General features: G+C 53.5%; 1 protein-coding gene across 1 annotated transcript in view; it reads right to left on the reverse strand.

Moving 5' to 3' along the window:
- Positions 1–21,038, reverse strand: part of Mer (ezrin/radixin/moesin family protein merlin) — an 83,126-nt gene that overhangs the window by 54,475 nt on the left and 7,613 nt on the right. Inside the window, exons 7-10 of the mRNA XM_037237628.1 lie at positions 14,713–14,837; positions 13,862–13,964; positions 10,488–10,697; positions 9,777–9,883 (exon numbers count right to left, since the gene is read on the reverse strand). Of these exons, the coding sequence (XP_037093523.1) occupies positions 9,777–9,883; positions 10,488–10,697; positions 13,862–13,964; positions 14,713–14,837 (545 nt within the window). The remainder of the gene's footprint in view (positions 1–9,776; positions 9,884–10,487; positions 10,698–13,861; positions 13,965–14,712; positions 14,838–21,038) is intronic.

Genomic DNA, 21,038 nt, shown 5'->3' on the forward strand with positions numbered 1-21,038 from the left:
CTGACTTCTTGATTTGGGGAACCAGGAAAAGTGTGCCCTGAAAAAGCCAGTAAGTCTCCTGTGGACCAAGTAATCGCTTACCTTACCTGCTTTCATCACATAATTTGTAACCAGAGTTAGCCATTTTCTGTTTTCATCCATCGAGTTTTGCCGTAAGACAAATTACGATGTCACAAGGCATGCAATGGGCTTATTCGGTTCTATAGTCCTGATTATTTGCCCCCAAATTTCTTGAAGTGGTCCCTCATGGTTGCTTTAACCTAGATGTTTTCCATAGTTGTCACGGTTTGCTGGCTGGCAAATGACTACTGTATACATACACTATTATGTTAACCCTGGGATACTCTAACCTGCATAGCAATTATAACACGAGGTAAATATCAGCATTAGGCAAAAAGTCAGACCATCCCATTTAAAATGTGAAGCCAGCATCTCAGACTTTGTCATTAAATGTGAATAAACAAGCCTAAATAGATGCCTTTGCTGCAGCTGAAAAAAACAAGCAACAATACTGGCATGGTCATCTTAAGTTGTGTTATTTTTGGAGAAGAGAGATTGTTTTGTGGAGCATACCCATTATTGCCCTTGACATAGGTGAACCATGACAATCAAAATAAGTTGTTCAAAACGATTTAAAGTGTTTTCATTTGTGTGTTGTGAACTTTCTCTGACGTCAGCAAGCTCAGAGAAATGACCTGAATAAAATGCTGAACTTTGTCTGATGTCAGCAAGCCTACACAAATGACCTGAAGCACTTGCAACTGCATTTTTAATGCATGTTCAAACCAGCCAAAAATATGAGCTTTATCACGTTTTTATCATAAGTGATGCTGTCAACAATGGGTGAATTGAGACGATGTCTAACATATGGGCTACTCTAAGTTAGGTTAAGTTGGTGAATTGCATGGCAAGTGACAATGGGACTTGCGCAGGAATCAGTAACTCACAACTGCTGCTGTGATACCAACAGGTTAGACAGGACAGGACTTGCTTGCAGACAGCGGACGGGCGGAATAATGCGGCGACGGCTGCCGCGTTGTGGCCTGCTGCTACGACCACGGGCGGCGGACGCAAGGCTGTCAGGACAGCATAATAACCGTGAAGTTGCTTAAAAGAAAAAAAACAACAATGTACCCCATTATCATGAATACACTTTTAATTTATACATCGACTAATATCGACATTAAATGGAGTGTTCAGCCTTTGTGTAGAGGTTTAAAATTACATAGCCGTCTTAAAGATCATTCGGTGCAGCTCACAGCCCTGTCCTTCTTTAACCTAAATCCTAGTTTCTGAGCTACACATCCGCAGGGATGAGCAGACTATTTCAGGGAGACTTTCCAAATCATCTGGGCACCTATGACGTCACAATAATACCAATCAAATCTTGCCATTCCATCAGCTGTACGGCGACCAAGGGCAAGGAAAATAGACTTATGGAAAAAGCGCGAACCAACGAAAAACTGAAACGACACACTATGATATAACGTAGGGTATTGAATAAGCGCTGAAAGAAAATGTTCCACATTTGAAGATAGCAAAGCAAGCATATATCGTAAAATACGCTCATTTATACTACTGGTATCCTTGAAAATGGATGCTTCTGACAACACAGCTTCTTGGTTTAGCAAATGCGCTTCGCAATACGCCATCGATTGACTGTCATCGCACCTCGCACACCATTGATTGAGAGCGAATCGACAACCGTTACATCTGAAAACCTTCTTACGAACGTCAGATATGAACTACTCGACAATATTTTTAGTTGCCTTAATCGCCGCATGGCCCATGGAACCGCAGGATTGCACTGACGTTAATATGACATCATGGATGCCTGGCGAACTTTGAACCATTCTCCCCGAAATAGCCTGCACCTCTTCGCGGGCGTGTACCTCAGAAACAAGAAGGGTTTAGGTCTAAAGAGGGGCAGGGCTATGCCTGCCACCGAATGATCTTCCAGATGGCTAATTCAGTTTAAAACCCCGTACACTTATGGAAGACTTCCTTTGACAATGCGCACATGAAATACCAAAAGAACCGTGATTAAGTTTCGGCATTCACGGCTATGAACTCGAAGGCAATGTGTTTTCATATTTACCTGGCGCGGTTTGTTGGTCCGTTTTGCGGTCGGGCTGTCACTATACCGCTTTCAACGCCTGAGGCCAGCACGGACAGCAAGTGCTGGTCAGTCCTCATTTGCTGGATCACGTGGACCGGCAGGTCAGGCAAGTGACCCGACAAACGCTTGAATGCCACAAAGTCTCTCTCCTAGACCTCTTCGGCGCAGGTCTTGTCGATGGGTCAAGAAAAAATTCGGTCCCGCGGTCGTGCCGTCCCGGCTCAGCAGCAGGTGGCGGAGGTTTACCTTGTGGCCGTGCAGCCGACAGATGAACCAGTGCACGGATGACTCGGTGACCAGCTCAAACAGCCGGAACACGCCGCCTGTCGCCCCGGTGTTGACGGCCGTGTCATCGCAGCCGAGCACCTTGATGCGTTCGCCGAACTGCAGGCTCACGGAGTGTAGTTCGTCGCGCAGACGGAGGGCGCGGCGGAATTCGGGCGTGAAGTGGGCCACGTTGCGGCTGCCTGGCTCCGCGATGACAGCCAAACGTTCTTCGACGGCTGTGAGTTATGTTGGTCCTGTCTTTGCGGCCGTCAAAGTCGAGGCTGGACAAACCTTGACATGTAGATCGATTCAGCATTTTGACGAGCCGTCTCCTTTTTCACTCCGTCTCGCCCAGATCTTCCTAGGATTTACGATATCTGAAGCAGCCAGTCCATTTCTGCTGTCTTGCTGCAAGGCGTCGGTAATGGCAGCAGCCGTCCGGTTCGAGACAGCGTAGCGGTTAACCGCAAGAGCGGTGTTCGTCCGATCGTTAAAGCTCTCATCTGCGGTGACAGCAGTGCCACTCGGAATGCGCACAGAGGCGTCGTCACCAGCGTCTGTCATGCACGGAGCCGGGCCAGAACCCACACTCTCGTCGTCACCAGCGTCCGTCATGCACGGGGTCGGGGCAGAACCCACACTCTCGTCGTCACCAGCGTCTGTCATGCACGGAGCCGGGTCAGAACCCATACTTTCGGCCGACTCGCCAGCGCCGAGACCACTTGATCCCGGAGCAGGCTCAAGCTCAGCACTGGCGGCCGCCGCTGGCTCAGCAGCCGACGGGGCCCATCAGCCGACACGGGCTCAGCAGCCGGCGGGGGAGGCCACTGTGGTTCAGCAACAAGCACCTCACTGGCGACCGAGACAGGACGCCCCTGGAGTTGTCTGGCCGTGCTGCCAGAGTCTGACTGATCCTTCAGTAGGGCAACTATCTCTTGCGGCAGTCGGCGGGAAATTGGGCCTTTGCAGCTGCGCTGGGACTTGCAACTACATTTGGCGATGTCGAGAAGCTTGTTGAATTTCGCGGCAGCGACCTTCTTGGCCCTCTACAGAATTCGTGCAAGGTCCTTAATCGCTGAAAAGTGCCACTGCAGTTAAGCATGCAGAGCCCGACAAATGGACAGGGTCCCCAGAGCAATTTTGAAGGAATCAAGGGCTACGTGGAAGGCTCCTTACTGATCGGAGTGCACCAAAAAATGGACATCTAGGGACGCCGGCAACAGTGTAGGGCTAATGAACAGCGACATGAGCACTAAAACCTACCACAACCAAAATGATCCCTCTCAATCAACAAAAAATCAGTTACTTGCTAAAGGTCATTTTATATTTCTGGTCGCATGCAAATACAATAAATCCGTTCTGTGTTTTGAGTTAAAAGAAACGTCCCTTTGGCCAGTTATCGCCTATTCCGAGTTAATGGGACCCTTCGGGACCCTTCAGGTACAAGAGGAGGTCATGGCCCCGCGCCTCTGGATGCAACACTGGGTACGGCGGCGCGATGCTGGTGTCCACGGCTCGGCAGACCGACCGCAGCGCCGCCACCGGCCAATCACCGCCCGCTGCAGATGACGGCGACAATATCGTAGACAACCAGCGCCGGCGGTAACAGATGGTCATTGTGAATTATTGGTGCGGGGCAACACTACAAAGCAGCTGCGTCCATATTGCTGCGCGGCCGCAGTGAGTCGTGGCAATTTGGCAGGGTCCGCCCGCAGACGGGGTTATTAGGATCAGCGCACGCCCAGGGTCACGCTGGTGATGAGGAAACGCGCGCCCACGAGTTCTTTTACCCGGTCAGACTCGCGAGTAGCACCCCAGGCAGACGACAGCCTGCACGATCCGGGCCGTGCGCTGAGATGGCGAAGAGGCGACGCTCATAAGGGCGTTTGTCCCCTGACGTGACCCAGCCCTCTAGCGCATTCTTAGGTGCGAGCCGAGAAGGCACGTGAAGGGACTGTTCCATATTTATATGGCGGGTTTAAACTGAGATGGACATTGTCATGGTCATTCTCTGCAGTTCACAGCCATGTCCTTTTGAAAACTTCAAATCCTCTCCTTTCTGAGCTTGATGCATGTGAAGTTGTGCAGCCTTTAGCGTGCCACCAATCCGAGTCACCCACACATATATGACGCCACAGAGCATCACGCATATATCTCATCTCATCGGCTGTTTTGTGCTCATTGTCAATGAATTGGGATGTACTTGTATGTGGTGACGCAGCACCAAGTGTTCCAACGACAGACGGCAATGAATTGGCCAATAGTGAGATATCACTGCTGATTACATGCCTCAAGAGCCGCGTTTCACCATAAATAACGCAGACGTTTGGACAACTACCAGACATCAGACATGGGGTGAAAATCGAGTAACTGAAGAGCAACGCCCGAACCAAAAATGTATATGCAAGTGAAGAAGATGCCATCAAGGAAAAAATATACAAAAATAATGGAATTCTGTGACTTTCCTCGACCATCTTTTGACGTGCGATTGAAACCTGCTAGGCCCTGGTGCCATCAGTGGTGGATCCCGAGGGTTAAGAGGCACGTACCAATAATGCCATGTCTTTTGGTAAGTCAAGTCCGTCGTAAGTAGTCAATTTAATATTGATTGCACATTTCAGGCCAAGAAGTCCTATGTCCTTCAGGTGAGGTCGTCAGATGAATAGTGGTGGCACCTGTGCATCGGGGCGACACGTGCGGGTCCCGGCAACGACATGGGCCGTCACACAGGCAACAGCGACGCCGTGGCAGCTCTCTCCAACGATATCTGTGCAAGCGCACGGCAAGCGCAAGCGCCTAGGTGGCTGTGGTTTGTTCTTGTCATTTGCACGTTTATAGGCCCGAAAAGCAGTTGTGCGAGGCTCTGAATGAACCCTTCCTCCTTAAACTGCAAAGTTTCGATTGACGAAATTACGACCATGGAAAATATGTATTTTGCCATTGCCACCTATTTATAACGGCAAAATACACATTTGATTCCGGTCTCAGATTCACTGATACACATCTGATTCAAGTGTTTAGAAAATATCCCACACCGTGTCTATTTTCTAGACACTCGAATCAGCACTGGGCAATATATTTGGAGCTACGACGGGATAAGTGGGGCTTGAGCCTGCGCCTTTCATTATTTTTTTTTTTTTATTTTCGTCATCGCTGCCCTTGGGAAAAGTTTCCAAAGAGTTCCCAAAGTTGCCAGCAAAGTTGGTAGCTTACGCCCCGACAATTTGCTTGAATTCACATGCGAGCCAACCTATCCGTTACATTCCGAGATCCCAGCGGACTTAATTATATCCTGGTCCGCCGATCGCTGAGGCACAGTCCTCCCATCACTGAGGCACAGCCCACCGATCACTGATGCCTGGCCCACCGATCACTGATACCCGGCCCACCATCACTGACGCCCGGCCCACCGACCACTGAGGCACAGGCCCGCCACGGCCTGAGACGGCCGATCAGAGCGGCAGGTCGGACGGCCCCCGCCACAGCCCGAGGCGGCCGATCAGAGCGGCAGGTCAGACGGCCCCCGCCACGGCCCGAGGCGGCCGATCAGAGCGGCAGGTCAGACGGCCCCGCCACGGTCCGAGACGGCCGATCGGAGCGGCAGGTCAGACAGCCCCCCGCCACGGCCCGAGGCGGCCGATCGGAACGACAGTTCCGACGGCCCCCCGCCACGGCCCGAGACGGCTGATCGGAGCGGCAGGTCAGACGGCCCCCAGCCCCGCACCCATTTACCGATGAGCAGCAGCACGGCGCACCGCCACAGGCCGTTCTCTACACCGGCATGCACGCGCGACACGCCCTCCGGCGGCGGCCAAAACCTCGCCGCCATAACGTATCCGAAATGTAGCCATTCGCGTAATGTACAGCAGTCCGTGGCACAGCAGAAGACAATCAGGGCCGATAAATCCTCAGCTCTACTCTAACGAAGCTCACTCTAATCTGAAAGCAACGTCCCCAATACAGCTGAGACAGATGACATCGTGGATATATGAATTGCGCAGCGGCGGTGACCCCGGAGCGTCAGGCCTGGTCTGATCCTTCCAATGCTTACTGGTGAGACGAAAAGGCTCACCAATCAATGGGACGTCGATGTCCAATGCCAGCCAACGTTCCGCGCAGGCAATAAATGCATTATAACTGAGCGCCCTGGCTTGCTCAAAGCTTGACACATCGGGGAGTACGAGGGACTGCCACGTGGTAAAACATCGGGGATGGCAACATACACAGATCATTGGCATTATGTCCGCCATGAGCACACATGCAACAGCAACACGTACAGAAATGACGTTTCAGTATTCTAGGGCCACGGTTGCCATTTCATTTAATTAAGTTCCAATTCATAGGTACTGACTCATTTTCACGTCAAATGCACAATGCATCAGATATGTTTGAAGTCCTGCGAACTGGCTCGGCAGACTGGCGTTTTCAGTATGGCGTGACCTGCACTGCCATCGAAAACACCTCCAGCACACAGCCCTCGCAGGCTGGCGATGGAGAAAACCCGGCCTCAATTACTGCTGCTCATAGTGGCCGAACTCGAACTCGAACCGTGCCCCGGGTGGCCCTGGTCACACTTGCAAACGCCTGATCGCTAGGCCTACCGAGAGCTTACCACCGCCCGCCTTCCCGAGCCCCCACTCACGCCCGACCAGTCTCAGACGCGCCCCATCCACACCGAGCACACAGAAGCACGCTGGACACAGCTTCTAGCAAGAATCTGGGGACCCGCCCGAGGCGCACACGTAGCGACTGTCTACCCGGGCCGCTCGCCCACCGGCCGGGGGCCACCGTACTCCACGACCCCAAAAGGTCGGCGAGTTCACGCAAATACGGGAAGCTGGCGGAGCCGCCGGCGCGCATCGTAACACTGCCGCTTCCCTGCCTAAAAGGCCGCCTGGGGAGAGACCACGGGAGATAAAAACACACATATCCAACAAATCGCTTCAAACAAGCCACCATTTTACAGACCATCTCTCGACAAACTCATCGAACGCCACCCGCCCTTGGAGCCTGGTTCCGATGTTCTTCTTCGAGCAGCCTACTAAGTCTTCACCCGTTCTTGTAGCCCGGCTCCAATGTTCTTTTTCGAGCAGCCTGCTAAGTCTTCACCCGTCCTCGGAGCCTGGCTTGGATGTTCTTCGAGCAGCCTGCTAAGTCTTCATCCGTCCTTGGAGTCCGGCTCCAATGTTCCCCTTCGAGCAGCCTGCTAAGTCTTCATCCGTCCTTGGAGTCCGGCTCCAATGTTCCCCTTCAAGCAGCCTGCTAAGTCTTCACCCGTCCTTGGAGCCCGGCTCCAATGTTCTCCTTCGAGCAGCCCACTGAGTCTCAGGTGTCCTGAAGGCCTGCCGATTTCTACGGTCACCTGGTACATTCTTCTGCCAAACAGGCTGCAGGCGCGTGGCCGGTGAGGACCCGACGGCTTTCGTTGCCGTCTGGTGGCAGCCGTTCTCGGACTCTTCAGCCGGAGCGGCAGCAGACGGCCTCACGTGACCTCCCTCCTGGCGGTGTCACCACTCAGCCGGGAGCGACGGTCGCGTGCTGCCGCCTCGGTGCCCGACTGGGACTCCGTGAGCTTTGTCAGCTGCACCCCTTCAGTACATTCGGCCCATAGCCCCGGCAGCTTGATGATATCGGCGCTGACCACACTCGACTGTCTTCGGCTGGCAACCCCTCCAACCCGCCGGCGACTCGAACCGAGCATGCCCGAAGGCATCGGCAGTAGTCCCCGATGGCTGCCTTCTGCGCCAGCGCTGCCATGCCGCGCCGCAGCCTGCGCCGTCTTTCCTCCGAGCCCCGGCCGGCAGGGCGCCGCTCGTCTCAGGTCAAGCCAGCAGACGCGGCCGCTAACTGTCCTTCCGCCAGACGGTATTTATGCGAGCTTGGCTCTGGTGCTGCTACTGGTGCGCGGCTGTACAGGGCGGGCATCCGCCTGCAGCGGTCGGCACGGCCGCCCTTACGCAGCATGGTCACCAAAGCCAGGGCAGAGGCTTCGGCAGCAGGTCCTGCTCAAGCGGCAGGCGTGCTCTCCGGCCGCCGTGTTGGCGGCCGCGATCTGAAGCCCGGCCAGGCATGGTGCCAGACGGGTGATACCTTCTCTCGTCTCGGCTCTGACTGCATCAGCTACCTGAGTGAGCCTTCTAGTCATCTGGGTCTTCTGATCCTGTCCATCCAGCTGCTGCCTGGCATTCTGACCGTCGGTCCAGCTGCTAGTCGCCGCCCTGGACCTGTTGCGCCAGCCTCCTGCTGAGGCCAGCTGGAGCGTGACTGACAGCAGCCGCGCATGACGTCATGTGCCTTCGGCCCAGGTCACACTCGGCCTCTCCAGCGGCAGCCTTTGATGGCTTACCTCCAGGCATGTGGTGTTGCCCGCCGGTAGCCTTTTCCATCGGGCGGGGCGCCGCGTCGTCTATTCCCGTCGGGCGGGACGCCGCGCCTTCTATTCCTGTTGGGCGGGACGCCGCGCCTTCTATTCCTGTCGGGCGGGACGCCGCGCCGTCTGTTCCCGTCGGGCGGGACGCCGCGCCGTCTGTTCCCGTCGGCGCCACCCCCGACTCAGACTGACTCCCGACTCCAGACTCCCGTCGGGCGGGACGCCGCGCCACCTGTTTCCTAACGCCGCGATCTTGTCCAGACTCTAAGACCTTCTAAGACTAAGACACCTCCGCTGATGATACTATTTGGATTTGGGGACTGACTGACTGCAGCGGTAACCTATCAGCAGTGTAGATCTCGCCTGGCACCATACTATTAACAGCTTGCGCTTTCGAACGTGAGCGCTGCCGCCGTAGAATACTCCCAATGAACAGCGGCTTCGCTAGTCGGCACTGTGCCCAGGGCGAAATGGCGTCTCTTCGCATCGTCAGCGTCGTCGTTCGGTCTGCCCCGAACGAACCAACTGTCAAACTGCCCCTAGAGTATAATGGCCTGCGGCCTCGGGCGCCCAGATGACACACCTGACAACACAGCCTATCACAGCCACTGCCTATCGGTACCACACCAACACTGTGTATGCCGCCACACCCAATGCCACTTTTGCATGCGTTCGTTTTGGACACGTGTGCTCCAATCACGGAGCGGCGCGCGCCGGTCTCTCAGATGGCTATGGCCAGCCGCCGTCGCCACCTAACCCGATCAAACCTGACCGTGGCGCGAGCACTCCCCAGCATCAGACAGCCAACGTGCAGCCGCGAACGCAGTGTTACCGCGTGACGCAAGCAGTGCACTCCGATCAGACGCACGAAGCGCACACAGTCCTTTCTTTCTCGCACTCTGACACACCCATAAAAAGTGTGCGCGAGCCAATTGGTCTGCTTCACGTGGACGAGCGTGTCGTGCCCGCATAGCATCACACCACACACAGACGGCAACCACCTGACTGATTGGCACCCACCTCTTCTTCTCCTCCAGCGACTGAGCCTTCATCTGCTGGACCTCCATCGAGTCGGGCTTGCGACGCCGCATGTACAGATCGTGGTTGCCGATGCACAGGTCCAGGATCTGTCGGGTGTCAGCATCTGCTGGGTCAGAGTGGCTCAAGGATTCGCCGCAGCTCCGCCAGCTCCCGGTCGACCGTGGTGGCCACAGTAGCGCCGGCTTTTTAACAAACAATTGTGCCGGTGTATTTTCCACGTGAGACTGGCTGTAGGATTTGCTCCGTCGCAGCATGACGCGTATTGCACTAGATCACAGCCTGCTATATGACCGGGGTTAATAGGCATTCACATGACCGATTATTTACGACGGGTTAAATGCACATGCCGTGACCAATTGGCTATCGTCGTCTCACGCGCTGAGGGTCGGAACAATACAACTACTGTTCATATGATAGAGGCCGGCAAAGCCTTTGACAAGCGATTGACACACACTCACACCGCAACTCCAATCAAACGTCAAATAATCGGTCGCGCGCCACGTACAGGTGCCACTGGGTGCCTTACTCAGACAGGCGTGTACGAAACATAAACGTGGCGCGCTTTGCATGAGGCTGCGAAACATCGGGTGATTTGAAACAGCTGATTGGTTTGCCGAAAAGCTTGACGGCTGTTCGAAGGGCCGATTACTTCGAGACAGATGACATTACTCTACATAGTGCTTGGCTTACCAGCTTGTTCATTTTTAAATTCTGAGAAAAGAAGACGAAATTCGGCGCTGACTTGTCGACTATCTTGATGGTGAACTTCTTGTCGTCGTAGCTGATGTTCTTGATTTCCGACCAGGGGAAGGAGATCTTGGGCGTTAGCTTGTTCTCCTTGTCGTAGATATTCAGGCCCAAAGCACCGACGCCCAGGAATAGCTCCGAGCCTTTATTGTTCTGGGGGCAAAAGACCGTCTCAGCCGATACGCTTCCCACAAAAGGCCAAATGACGCACGACGGCTGTGCATAACGGCCCGGCGCCGATCCCCGAGGAGTATTGGCCAGACACAAAACAGCTCCACATTGTAATAGAATGGGAACTGCACAATCGGCTGCCACCGGGGACCACAAACCATACACGTATACCTTCCTCTTCTATCGTTCTACGACTTGTTCGCGTGCATCCGTGCATGCCAATAATAGCTGCTATTGCCACCTTCCAAATTTGTTCGTCGTGGCGCCAAACAAGTATCATCCCACGCGTTGACATTTTTTTGTCTTGTCTCTGTGAGCTTGCGGTGGAACATCGAGGCCTTCCTGATAAAGTATTACATAAAAGGTGAAACTCCAAAGTCTGTTTTGATATATATATATATATATATATATATATATATATGTATATATATATGCATATAGATACTGATGTATGTCGATAAAGTATACATATGCTACACCATATCACGGTATCTGTATTTGCATTTATTACGCATTATGACATCTTCAGCAGAAAACAATAACATTCAGTATACCAGGAGGTACTGATTAAATGGCATCGTTTACAGTCCATGCATTACCTGGCTATGGCAGGTAAAATTAGGTAGGTGACACATATGCTGATACAATCATCCCTGGAGCATCCACCGCTTCCAGCTGGAGTCATACATGTATTTATAAGCTGAACGGCATTTCTTTTTTGTACACGGAATACCACAGCACATAAGATGTTTCGTAACATGCCCGGGACGTTTGACATAAAAAAGCAAAACGCCCCCATTTGAAACCGATTGAATAAATACCTGAGGAACCACGTTTGAGGAATGCGTCCACATCCCTCATGATGGATAGACATGCACGATAGAGCAGAGTGTAACGAACACCAACTTAAAGTAGACATTCTAGCAACGGCAAAGAAAAGCGCGGATATCAAGACATTAGAATCACTGCATAACTGCAACGTCCGTAAGAGACTGAACATACAAACATCGTTCTGCGACGTGATTTGAGCGGCGTTTTTGTCAGGTAAAGTACGTTTAGAAATGGTTGGGCAGTCTTCATTTCCAATACTGATGCCCCGCAACAATTTACTTTCTACCCTGATACTCGGAACAACCTTCCAGCTTAGCTGTCAGCCTGTAATTTGGGCAGCCCATAGCATAATGCAGTGTATGAGGTGTTGGGACTAGAGCTTGGATGACTGTTTTACTGTTTGTGGTCAGCATATTTTTCACGTTTTACTCGGAATGGGTCACTGAGGCTTTTCGGCAAAGCTGTCTGAGTTTAAAGCAGCCGTTAGCACAGTACCGAGTGCGTGCGTTAGCATATAGGAGTTTGCTTATTTATTACTGTGGTATCACTTTTAGTGAGCACATTTTTTACTTAGGCGTCGGCTCAGACCAAGACGCCTGTGTTTCGAATAGCCAATAGCATAATGCAACGTACCGAGTATTATAATGTGGAGGCTTGGACTACTGGCAACCATGGCATCGTTATACCGGAGAAGTCCATAAGGATCGGACGTTTTCTGTCTAACACGCGCCTTCGGTTTTGGAGATTTAATCTGCGCTTCACACTGTCCACTCGTCACCACGAGCAAAGTCATATCACAGATCCTAGCATTCTAGCCGTCGGTTATTTTCCTCTTGCTCACTCAGTGTTTCCGGAATTTCGAGCCCAAAGTTCTTATGCTGTATTAACAGCCTACAATGCACCCCAACGTACTGATGACACAATATAGTACCGAACAGCGCTACTCTTTTGGCCCTACATGTGTACGTATCTTTATGGATGTAATGTAGCTATATATATTTATAGCTATATAACATTGGTCGATGAAAATAACAGCGGATTTGTTGTTTGTGATCTCTGGAAATGTACTTTCAACCTTGCATATTAGGTGCTTGCTTTTTGGGCTGTGCTTGTTACGAGATTAAGCAAAGATCATTGCGAGAACAGAAGTAAACCACATTTCTTCCTTTCTTGAAGTTTTTCGAGGTTTCGTCAATCTTTGACATTCTTAACACAGACCGATAGGACCTAATTGTAGTGATTATTTCCAGAATTACTGCAATGCACTGCGTACTGTAATAATGTAACACCAGAACGCTTGGGGTCACACAAGGTCTCAGTGCCAAAAGCCAACAACGGAGAAGCTCAAGCTTGGACACAACTCCCTGGCAATGTGGCTCATTCAGTAAAGTTTGGCAAATGCGCAACAGGTAACCGCGGCATGAAATCCTCACCGACCATGCAGACAGTGCCCGGTGATACGGTAATGCCTCCCGTGGTCAGCGCCGCCGCTGGCGTGCTCTTAACGTTTCGCCGTGACGAGCGCGGTAGGAGACGTTAAATCAACGACCTGTCACAGCGAGGCCAGAGAGCGGCCGCTCCGCCCGTGGGCAGTAGACATGTGCCGGATGCGCGGACAAAACGGGCCGGCTACCCGCGCTCCCCATTACGGATGCGTCACCTTTGATAGTCGCCAGTTCGTTGGAATCCGGTGTGTCCCCACCAAGCCTCCAAAAATTTAATGGCGCAGGCTGCAGCATACAAAAACAGCTGATATTGAAGGGCGAATATCTACTAGACGGCCGCATAGATTCTGCTAAGGCGGTCATATAAGTAATTTTACTGCAAGCTCTGCGCGTTTGTCTTCGGGTGCTGCGACAAGACTGGGTGATACGGACACGGGGTGAGCAGAACACCGACTAGCTGTTCACCCTGATCCCACACGAGCACGCAGCCTTGGTATCCCTTGCAGGTTGATGCTTGTGGATAAGGGCATGCCAAAAATACGCGAACGCGAGTGCTAAAACAGAAACAAGCGTAACCATTCATGGGAAATTATCATGGGACGGACATACCATTGCATGGTTTATATCTCTGCCATTCCTGTGCTCGCATTCCTTCTAATGCCACTGGTGACGGGTGGATACAATATCTCTTGCCTGCCTTTAATCAGTGTGTTCGCACATTTCATCACCATTAATTAATGGCAATGTGTTAATCATGCGTCTTTGTGCACACATAATTAACAGCCGAGCGGTGTCCAACCACAACACGGGCCGCGCGGCTCGGCACGCGGCAGCCCGAGGCCGGCAGGGCCGGGGCCGTGCCGCACTGACCGTGATGGAGAAATAGCTGACGCCGTACATCTCCAGGTCCTGGGCGATCTTCAGGTACTCCATCTCGGCCTCGTCGCGCGACATGCCCTTGTGGTCTTGGTACCTGCCCGGCCAGCCTCCCCGTCTCAGCGGTGACAACGCTCATGGCAACCACACCCGACATACCGACACACGCGACACACAGAACAGGCGCCACATACCGGACACACGAGACACACAGAACAGGCGCCACATACCGACACACGCGACACACAGAACAGGCGCCACATACCGACACACGCGACACACAGAACAGGCACCACATACCGACACACGCGACACACAGAACAGGCGCCACATACCGACACACGCGACACACAGAACAGGCGCCACATACCGACACACGCGACACACAGAACAGGCACCACATACCGGCACACGCGACACACAGAACAGGCGCCACATACCGACACACGCGACACACAGAACAGGCACCACATACCGACACACGCGACACACAGAACAGGCACCACATACCGACACACGCGACACACAGAACAGGCACCACATACCGACACACGCGACACACAGAGCAGGCTACAACACACGGGGCAAGTGGAATGCAGAACCAAGATTTACCGAAACTTGAGATCCAAGTCTGATGAAGGTTACTTCAGAACTCTGGACATGCACGCAAGCATCAAACATCAAACATCATATCTGTCTGGAGTTGGTTCCAGGATCATGCCGAGTCCACTGGGCCAGTAATTATCTGTATAACTGCGGACCGGGGACATCTGGTAAACACGATGCCTCTTTGAAATACAGGAGCGCACCAAGGGAATCGCATCCAGATCACTCCTAGCACCTACCAGATATTGATGCGCTCTTCCCACATAGTGGTAGTCATGTTATACTGTTTGATGACCCTCTTGGGCAGCAGCTCCTCGTTCGCCAAAATCCCGGAAGGCAAGCTCGACTCTCCTGCGTCGCCGTTCTGGGGACACAACAACGGACGTCAGAAATCACCTCCGACTCCTTATCACAGCGGATGGTCGATGAAAACACGAAATCAAGACGTCGCATAATGAAGCACAGGAGGCTTATGCAAACGCCGCCAGCATGATACAATAACGAGCGCCGCCGGCAGCACTCGTCTTTTAATGCCAACTTACCAGAACTTGCGCGGCTTGAGCAGTCCGGCTAGTCGCACTCCTCACCGGCTTAACAGCCACTCAACGTAACGCACGCAGTTTTCAGCAACATTCAGGATAGCTCATTAGGTGTACTGCATACTTAGGCATTCGTACGCCCGCTGTTGGGTCCGATGTGCAACAAAGCAACGTCACCCAAATTCAGCCTGCCCATCCGACTAGCGTGGAAGGTACGGACCATGCAAATTACGAGAAGAGCTGCACAAGACGGATCGAGGCCAGGTTCTGACCTCGTGCGGAAGGGAGAGTGCGGACGAGAAGGGTGGGTTCACGTGGCCTTCGGCCGGGAATTTGGTCCACGCTCTAAGCAGGCCGGGCGGGTAACCAATTACCTCTTCAAACGGAAGTCGAATGATAATTCATGTGGGCGAGCTGGCCTACAGTGGCGACATCTTCCGACTGCGAAGCCGGTGATACGTTCAAAGGAAGGAGCTAGCGGCGGAAGCAGCACACCGCGTAAGGGTGTGTTGCACGTTTGAAGGCATTGAGGCAAGCATCAGATAAGATGAAATAAACTCACTAATAACTAGTCGCAAACTTTAAGTGGAAAAGGCTGCTCCAGAAACAAAATTTATTGGTTTAGTCACCATGCTCCTCAACACGTCATTGATTACTTACGTCATCGTAACTTCACAGCATTAACTGAGAGTCAACTGACGACCGTTATATTTAGAAATCGCGCTCACTAACGCCAGATGTGAACGCCTCGATAGTTGTCTGTCGTGACCTTGATCGCCGCATGGCCAATGGAATGGCACGATAGAATAACGTCAATGTCAAATAACGTCAACGCTCCGCCTGTGGCATCATGGATGCCTGCGTAACCTTGGAATAGTCTTCCCGAAATAGTCTGCGCGTCTAACCGGGCATATAGCTCAGAAACTAGAAGGATTTAGGTCTTAAGATGGGCGGGGCTATGAACTGCACCGAATAATCTTCAAGATGGCTCTTTCAGTCCGAAAGCCCGCACATATGTGCGAAACTTCCCTTAAACCCCAATTACAGTTTGTACACTAACTCGCGAGCCACGGATCCACCGCTTTGGGAACGCGTCCAGGAGCTGTGGCGACCGAGCAGATCCGCTCGAGACGCCAGCTACGCGCTGTAGACCAGTGTACCGTCTACAGGCGGCTGCGTGAGCTCACCACCGTCCGACCCAACCCGATGTCAGCAGCCGACCGTAAGTGGGACATGTCGCCTGCGCACTCACATAATACGCGCACACCAGGGCATCATGACCACGTCAGTAACCACGCAGGCAACCGCCCAGACAGAAACTACACAGGTAGTCCAGTTCGCTGTCAATAACATCCATGCCAAATGTTATTGATTTTCGTGATACTTTTGTCATGATCACCGAAAGTGCAACTAAATCGGAATTCACCAATTTGTTTATCTCAAATGTCCACGCTTGGCCAGGCAGCCGGCTGGTCAAGCTTCCACAGCCCGCTTGGCCAGGCAGCCGGCTGGTCAAGCTTCCAGAGCCCGCTTGGCCAGGCAGCCGGCTGGTCAAGCTTCCAGAGCCCGCTTGGCCAGGCAGCCGGCCGGTCAAACTTCCACAGCCCGCTTGGCCAGGCAGCCGGCTAGTCAAGCTTCCGGAGCCCGCTTGGCCAGGCAGCCGGCCGGTCAAACTTCCGGAGCCCGCTTGGCCAGGCAGCCGGCTGGTCAAGCTTCCACAGCCCGCTTGGCCAGGCAGCCGGCCGGTCAAACTTCCACAGCCCGCTTGGCCAGGCAGCCGGCCAGTCAAGCTTCCAGAGCCCGCTTGGCCAGGCAGCCGGCCAGTCAAGCTTCCAGAGCCCGCTTGGCCAGGCAGCCGGCTGGTCAAGCTTCCAGAGCCCGCTTGGCCAGGCAGCCGGCTAGTCAAGCTTCCAGAGCCCGCTTGGCCAGGCAGCCGGCCAGTCAAGCTTCCAGAGCCCGCTTGGCCAGGCAGCCGGCTGGTCAAGCTTCCAGAGCCCGCTTGGCCAGGCAGCTGGCCAGTCAAGCTTCCAGAGCCCGCTTGGCCAGGCAGCCGGCCAGTCAAGCTTCCAGAGCCCGCTTGGCCAGGCAGCCGGCCAGTCAAGCTTCCAGAGCCCGCTTGGCCAGGCAGCCGGCTGGTCAAGCTTCCAGAGCCCGCTTGGCCAGGCAGCCGGCTAGTCAAGCTTCCACAGCCTGCTTGGCCAGGCAGCTGGCCAGTCAAGCTTCCAGAGCCCGCTTGGCCAGGCAGCCGGCCAGTCAAGCTTCCAGAGCCCGCTTGGCCAGGCAGCCGGCCAGTCAAGCTTCCACAGCCCGCTTGGCCAGGCAGCCGGCCAGTCAAGCTTCCACAGCCCGCTTGGCCAGGCAGCCGGCTAGTCAAGCTTCCACAGCCCGCTTGCCCAGTACGCGCAAATGTCGAAGACAAACTACATCGGTCCACTGTCCCTATGCTCTCATTACAGACGGGCGTTGGAGTGGCTCGATGGGAACCATGCGCATGGGCAGCCACAGGCGGTTTGAGCCAATCGCCGAATTCTTGTTTCCATCTACATGTTAGCAACACTCGCGCCTATGTCGTCTGCTGTCATGTTCAATAAAGCAGGGATGTCTTGCTGGTAGAAAACGTCGTGAAAATACCCCGCTCGCGTAGGTGCCGGCAGGGAGTCGCTGCTCACCAGTCCCCCCGGCCCAGACAAGTCCAGGCATTGCAAAGGCATGGGAGGCACGCCGGGTATGACCCCGTGTTCAGAAGGGCATCTCACTCAAAGTACGTAAGAGGAACAAAATTCTAGTGTCACCAATCCTTAAGTTCAACATTTTATACGCTTACAGGGACTGTCTCATTCAAACTGGGTAACATCTGGGGCGTTACGTCAAGCATGACTGTCCTGGGGTTGGCCGGCCCTCCTCCTGAATACCAGGATCCAGTGGTTGGACTGACACAAATGGTAGAACTGGCAGAAGCTGTTTCAGGCAGTTGCTACCAATCCTGTCTGGCCCTGTTGGGACCTTCTCGGGTCTGGTTACGGGTAGGTGGCAGCAGCAGGCAGCCCCCGCTCAAATCACGTTACATGCCCGTCACGCACAGGCTGCACATGTCAAGGTCTAACGCGGACCCGGCACGTCACCGTAAGCGATTGTCGTGCACCCTGATGGAAATGCTGTGCTCGTTTTGAGGTCACAGAAAAACAGCACAAACAATTGCTTCATACTTCGTGAAAAAGCCGGCAAATACGTGGCGCGCCATCGCCGGCCACGGGTACTGGGGCAGCAGGCCCGGAGTGTCGCGTTCGAGCGGGCTGTTGGGGCCTGGGGTGCTGTGATGAGACGCGGAGCAGCCACGACTGGCCACATCAGCCCGGCTCAAACCAGGCCCTTCTCAAGATGTAGCAGCTCAAACCTAAAACAGCACTCGCGAAGTTCGATAAAAATCATGCAAATAACTCTTGACACTGAATTCATGGACGGATTCGTTTCCCCATACATGCACGAGGCAACTGCATCATCATCATCATCACAAGCCCACTTCAATGGAACTTTAGCAAAAAGCATATCGACAAAGTGTCGATTCGTGTCTTACTGCGCTGCGTTGCAAAACGTCAATGCGGCGTGTTTGTGATAATGATCCCCTACCACCAACCCCGGCCTTTTGTTTCTCCTGCATGCAATGTACCGTGAACCCACTGAGGTCGCTGGTCGCCGAGCCGAGTCTTGTGACCATGACAACGGCAGCAACAACACGCATGGGTATCCAGATTGGCGATACCGGAAGTTCAACATCGGCTAATCGGCCAATCGACCAATCGACCAATCGGTTAACCGGTCAATCGGCCAATCGGTTAATCGGTCAATCGGCTAATCGAACCACCGGGCCATCGGACCATCGGACCATCGGACCATCGGACCACCGGGCCACCGGGCCACGGCTCCAACGAGTCACCGGGCCATCGGACCATCGCATCACCGGGCCATGGGTCCACCAGGTCATCGGGCCACCTGACCATCGGACCATCGGGCCATAGGGCCATGGGTTCACCGGGGCACCGGCCACCGGGCCACCGGGCCACCGGGCCATCGGACCATCGGACCGGGCACATGTGAAACGGACGGCAGGCGCGGGCAGGAGATCAGAACAATGACGAGCAAACGGGCGGCAACCATAACTGGCCCGGAAGCTGCATTAATCTGGCAGCCTCTAGTACGTATAGTATAGCTTAATGTAAGACACGGAAAAACTTAAGGCCACTATTTTCTTTTTAGCTAGAATTAACTACTCCACCCAGTGCGAACCCTGACGAACTGCAGAACCCAAAATCGAGACGCGTTCAACTTTCCACACCGAGCAAACGAGCGATGACGAGCAAAAATAGGCATAATCGTATCTCCGAAGCGCACCGCCATCGGCGGACATCGCACGAGTCGTGTGCCGTCGACTGTCCGGTACGCTCGTGGCGACCACCATCTGGCCCGTGGTCCATTCACCGCCATCGGCGGACATCGCACGAGTCGTGTGCCGTCGACTGTCCAGTACGCTCGTGGCGACCACCATCTGGCCCATGGCCCATTCTATCCCAATCTGGCGGGTGTTGGCGGCAGTGTGAAGCGGATTATACATCATATGAAATATTGCATACATGGAGGTCTAGTGTACTTTATACGCGGCACCAACAGTGGCACAGGCAACTTGCACAGGCAACTCCTCCAGCACTACAGACATATGTGGCGCATGCTGATGACTTCTACTAAAACATACTTGCTTTCGCTGGTCCGCTCATACAATAAAATTCCAGCTAAACGCTCCCGTAGTCGTCAATGAAACCAGACTACCACCACTTGATTAAAGTATTTGGGCTTAGGAAAGTTTCGACAGCAGCAGCTTCTTAGAAGCACACATCTGCAAGTCGGACCAGCGACTGCCAGACCGTTCGCAGCCAGTTAACTCTTAAATGTGACCACAGGTTTGACTGTAGTTCACACGAACATTACACAACGCAAGCTGGATACGCAATGTGACGCCGTATGTATAGGAAAATAAGAGGAGCCTTATGTTCTTAATATATTTAATAACTCCAGAAAACCGTACGTTGGTACATTTCTTTGTAGATGTATTCGTCTTGTAATGAACATGATCAATTGTCCTCTACGCACAAATAGGTCACACGACAAGGTGTCATAGCCCTAATCCATAATTCTGTAAATGAGCTTCTGCGGCATAACAAAGTGGATGCTGCGCTTGCATGCATAATGTGGGACTGGAAGTCCAAATCGGCTTTTCTTACCATTTTGAACCAAGTTAAATGCAAATAGGTGGGCTTATTGTCGTGGAACTGAAGGAAAAACACTCCTTCGCACATCACACTCGGACGTGAAATATGCCTAGAGTGAAATGCATTTACGAAGCCATAACTTCTCATCTCCTCTGACTTGTGCAACGGGAAACAAGGCTTAGCGTAGCCCACTCGGCCAACTTCGTACAACCACGCAAAGCTTGCATAACCAAGTTGAATCCTCCGTGGAATCGGGTTCAGCTCAATGCATTGTGGTTTGGAGCCAACTAAGACTCCAACAAAGCAAGACTACGCAGACCTCCTTTGGACAGGCATGGAGCCCTTCATGTCAAATGTCGGTCTCGCTTGCCGGTCGGCGGCGGAGGAGCGCCTCTCGGCCCGCGGGTAAGCATACCGATGCCAGCACACGACCTGTCATTGCGAGTTGGGGGTCTCCCGGCTCTCGAGCTTCCGGACAGGACTCTCCGGATTCCGCACAACGTTCTTTGGATTCCGGACCAAGCCTGCTTCCGGATACCCATCCGGCGGACTTCAAAACGTTCAGACTAGGACCGCGATGGCGTACACGGTAACTGGGATTGTCCCTAGACCGAGACGTGGTGGTGACGTAGACTGTAACACTGGCGGCTCGGGCGGTGACCGTGACAGTCCAGGCTGTGAGTGCACCGTCCCAGCCGTGCCGCTGGGACACCCAAGTCGTGCCCCTACCAGATGGCGTGGCCGGCGACCGTGACAGTCCAGGCT

This window comes from Pollicipes pollicipes, unplaced genomic scaffold (assembly GCF_011947565.3).
Source record: "Pollicipes pollicipes isolate AB1234 unplaced genomic scaffold, Ppol_2.1 Scaffold_7261;HRSCAF=8764_pilon_pilon_pilon, whole genome shotgun sequence".
Lineage (NCBI taxonomy): Eukaryota > Metazoa > Arthropoda > Thecostraca > Pollicipedomorpha > Pollicipedidae > Pollicipes > Pollicipes pollicipes.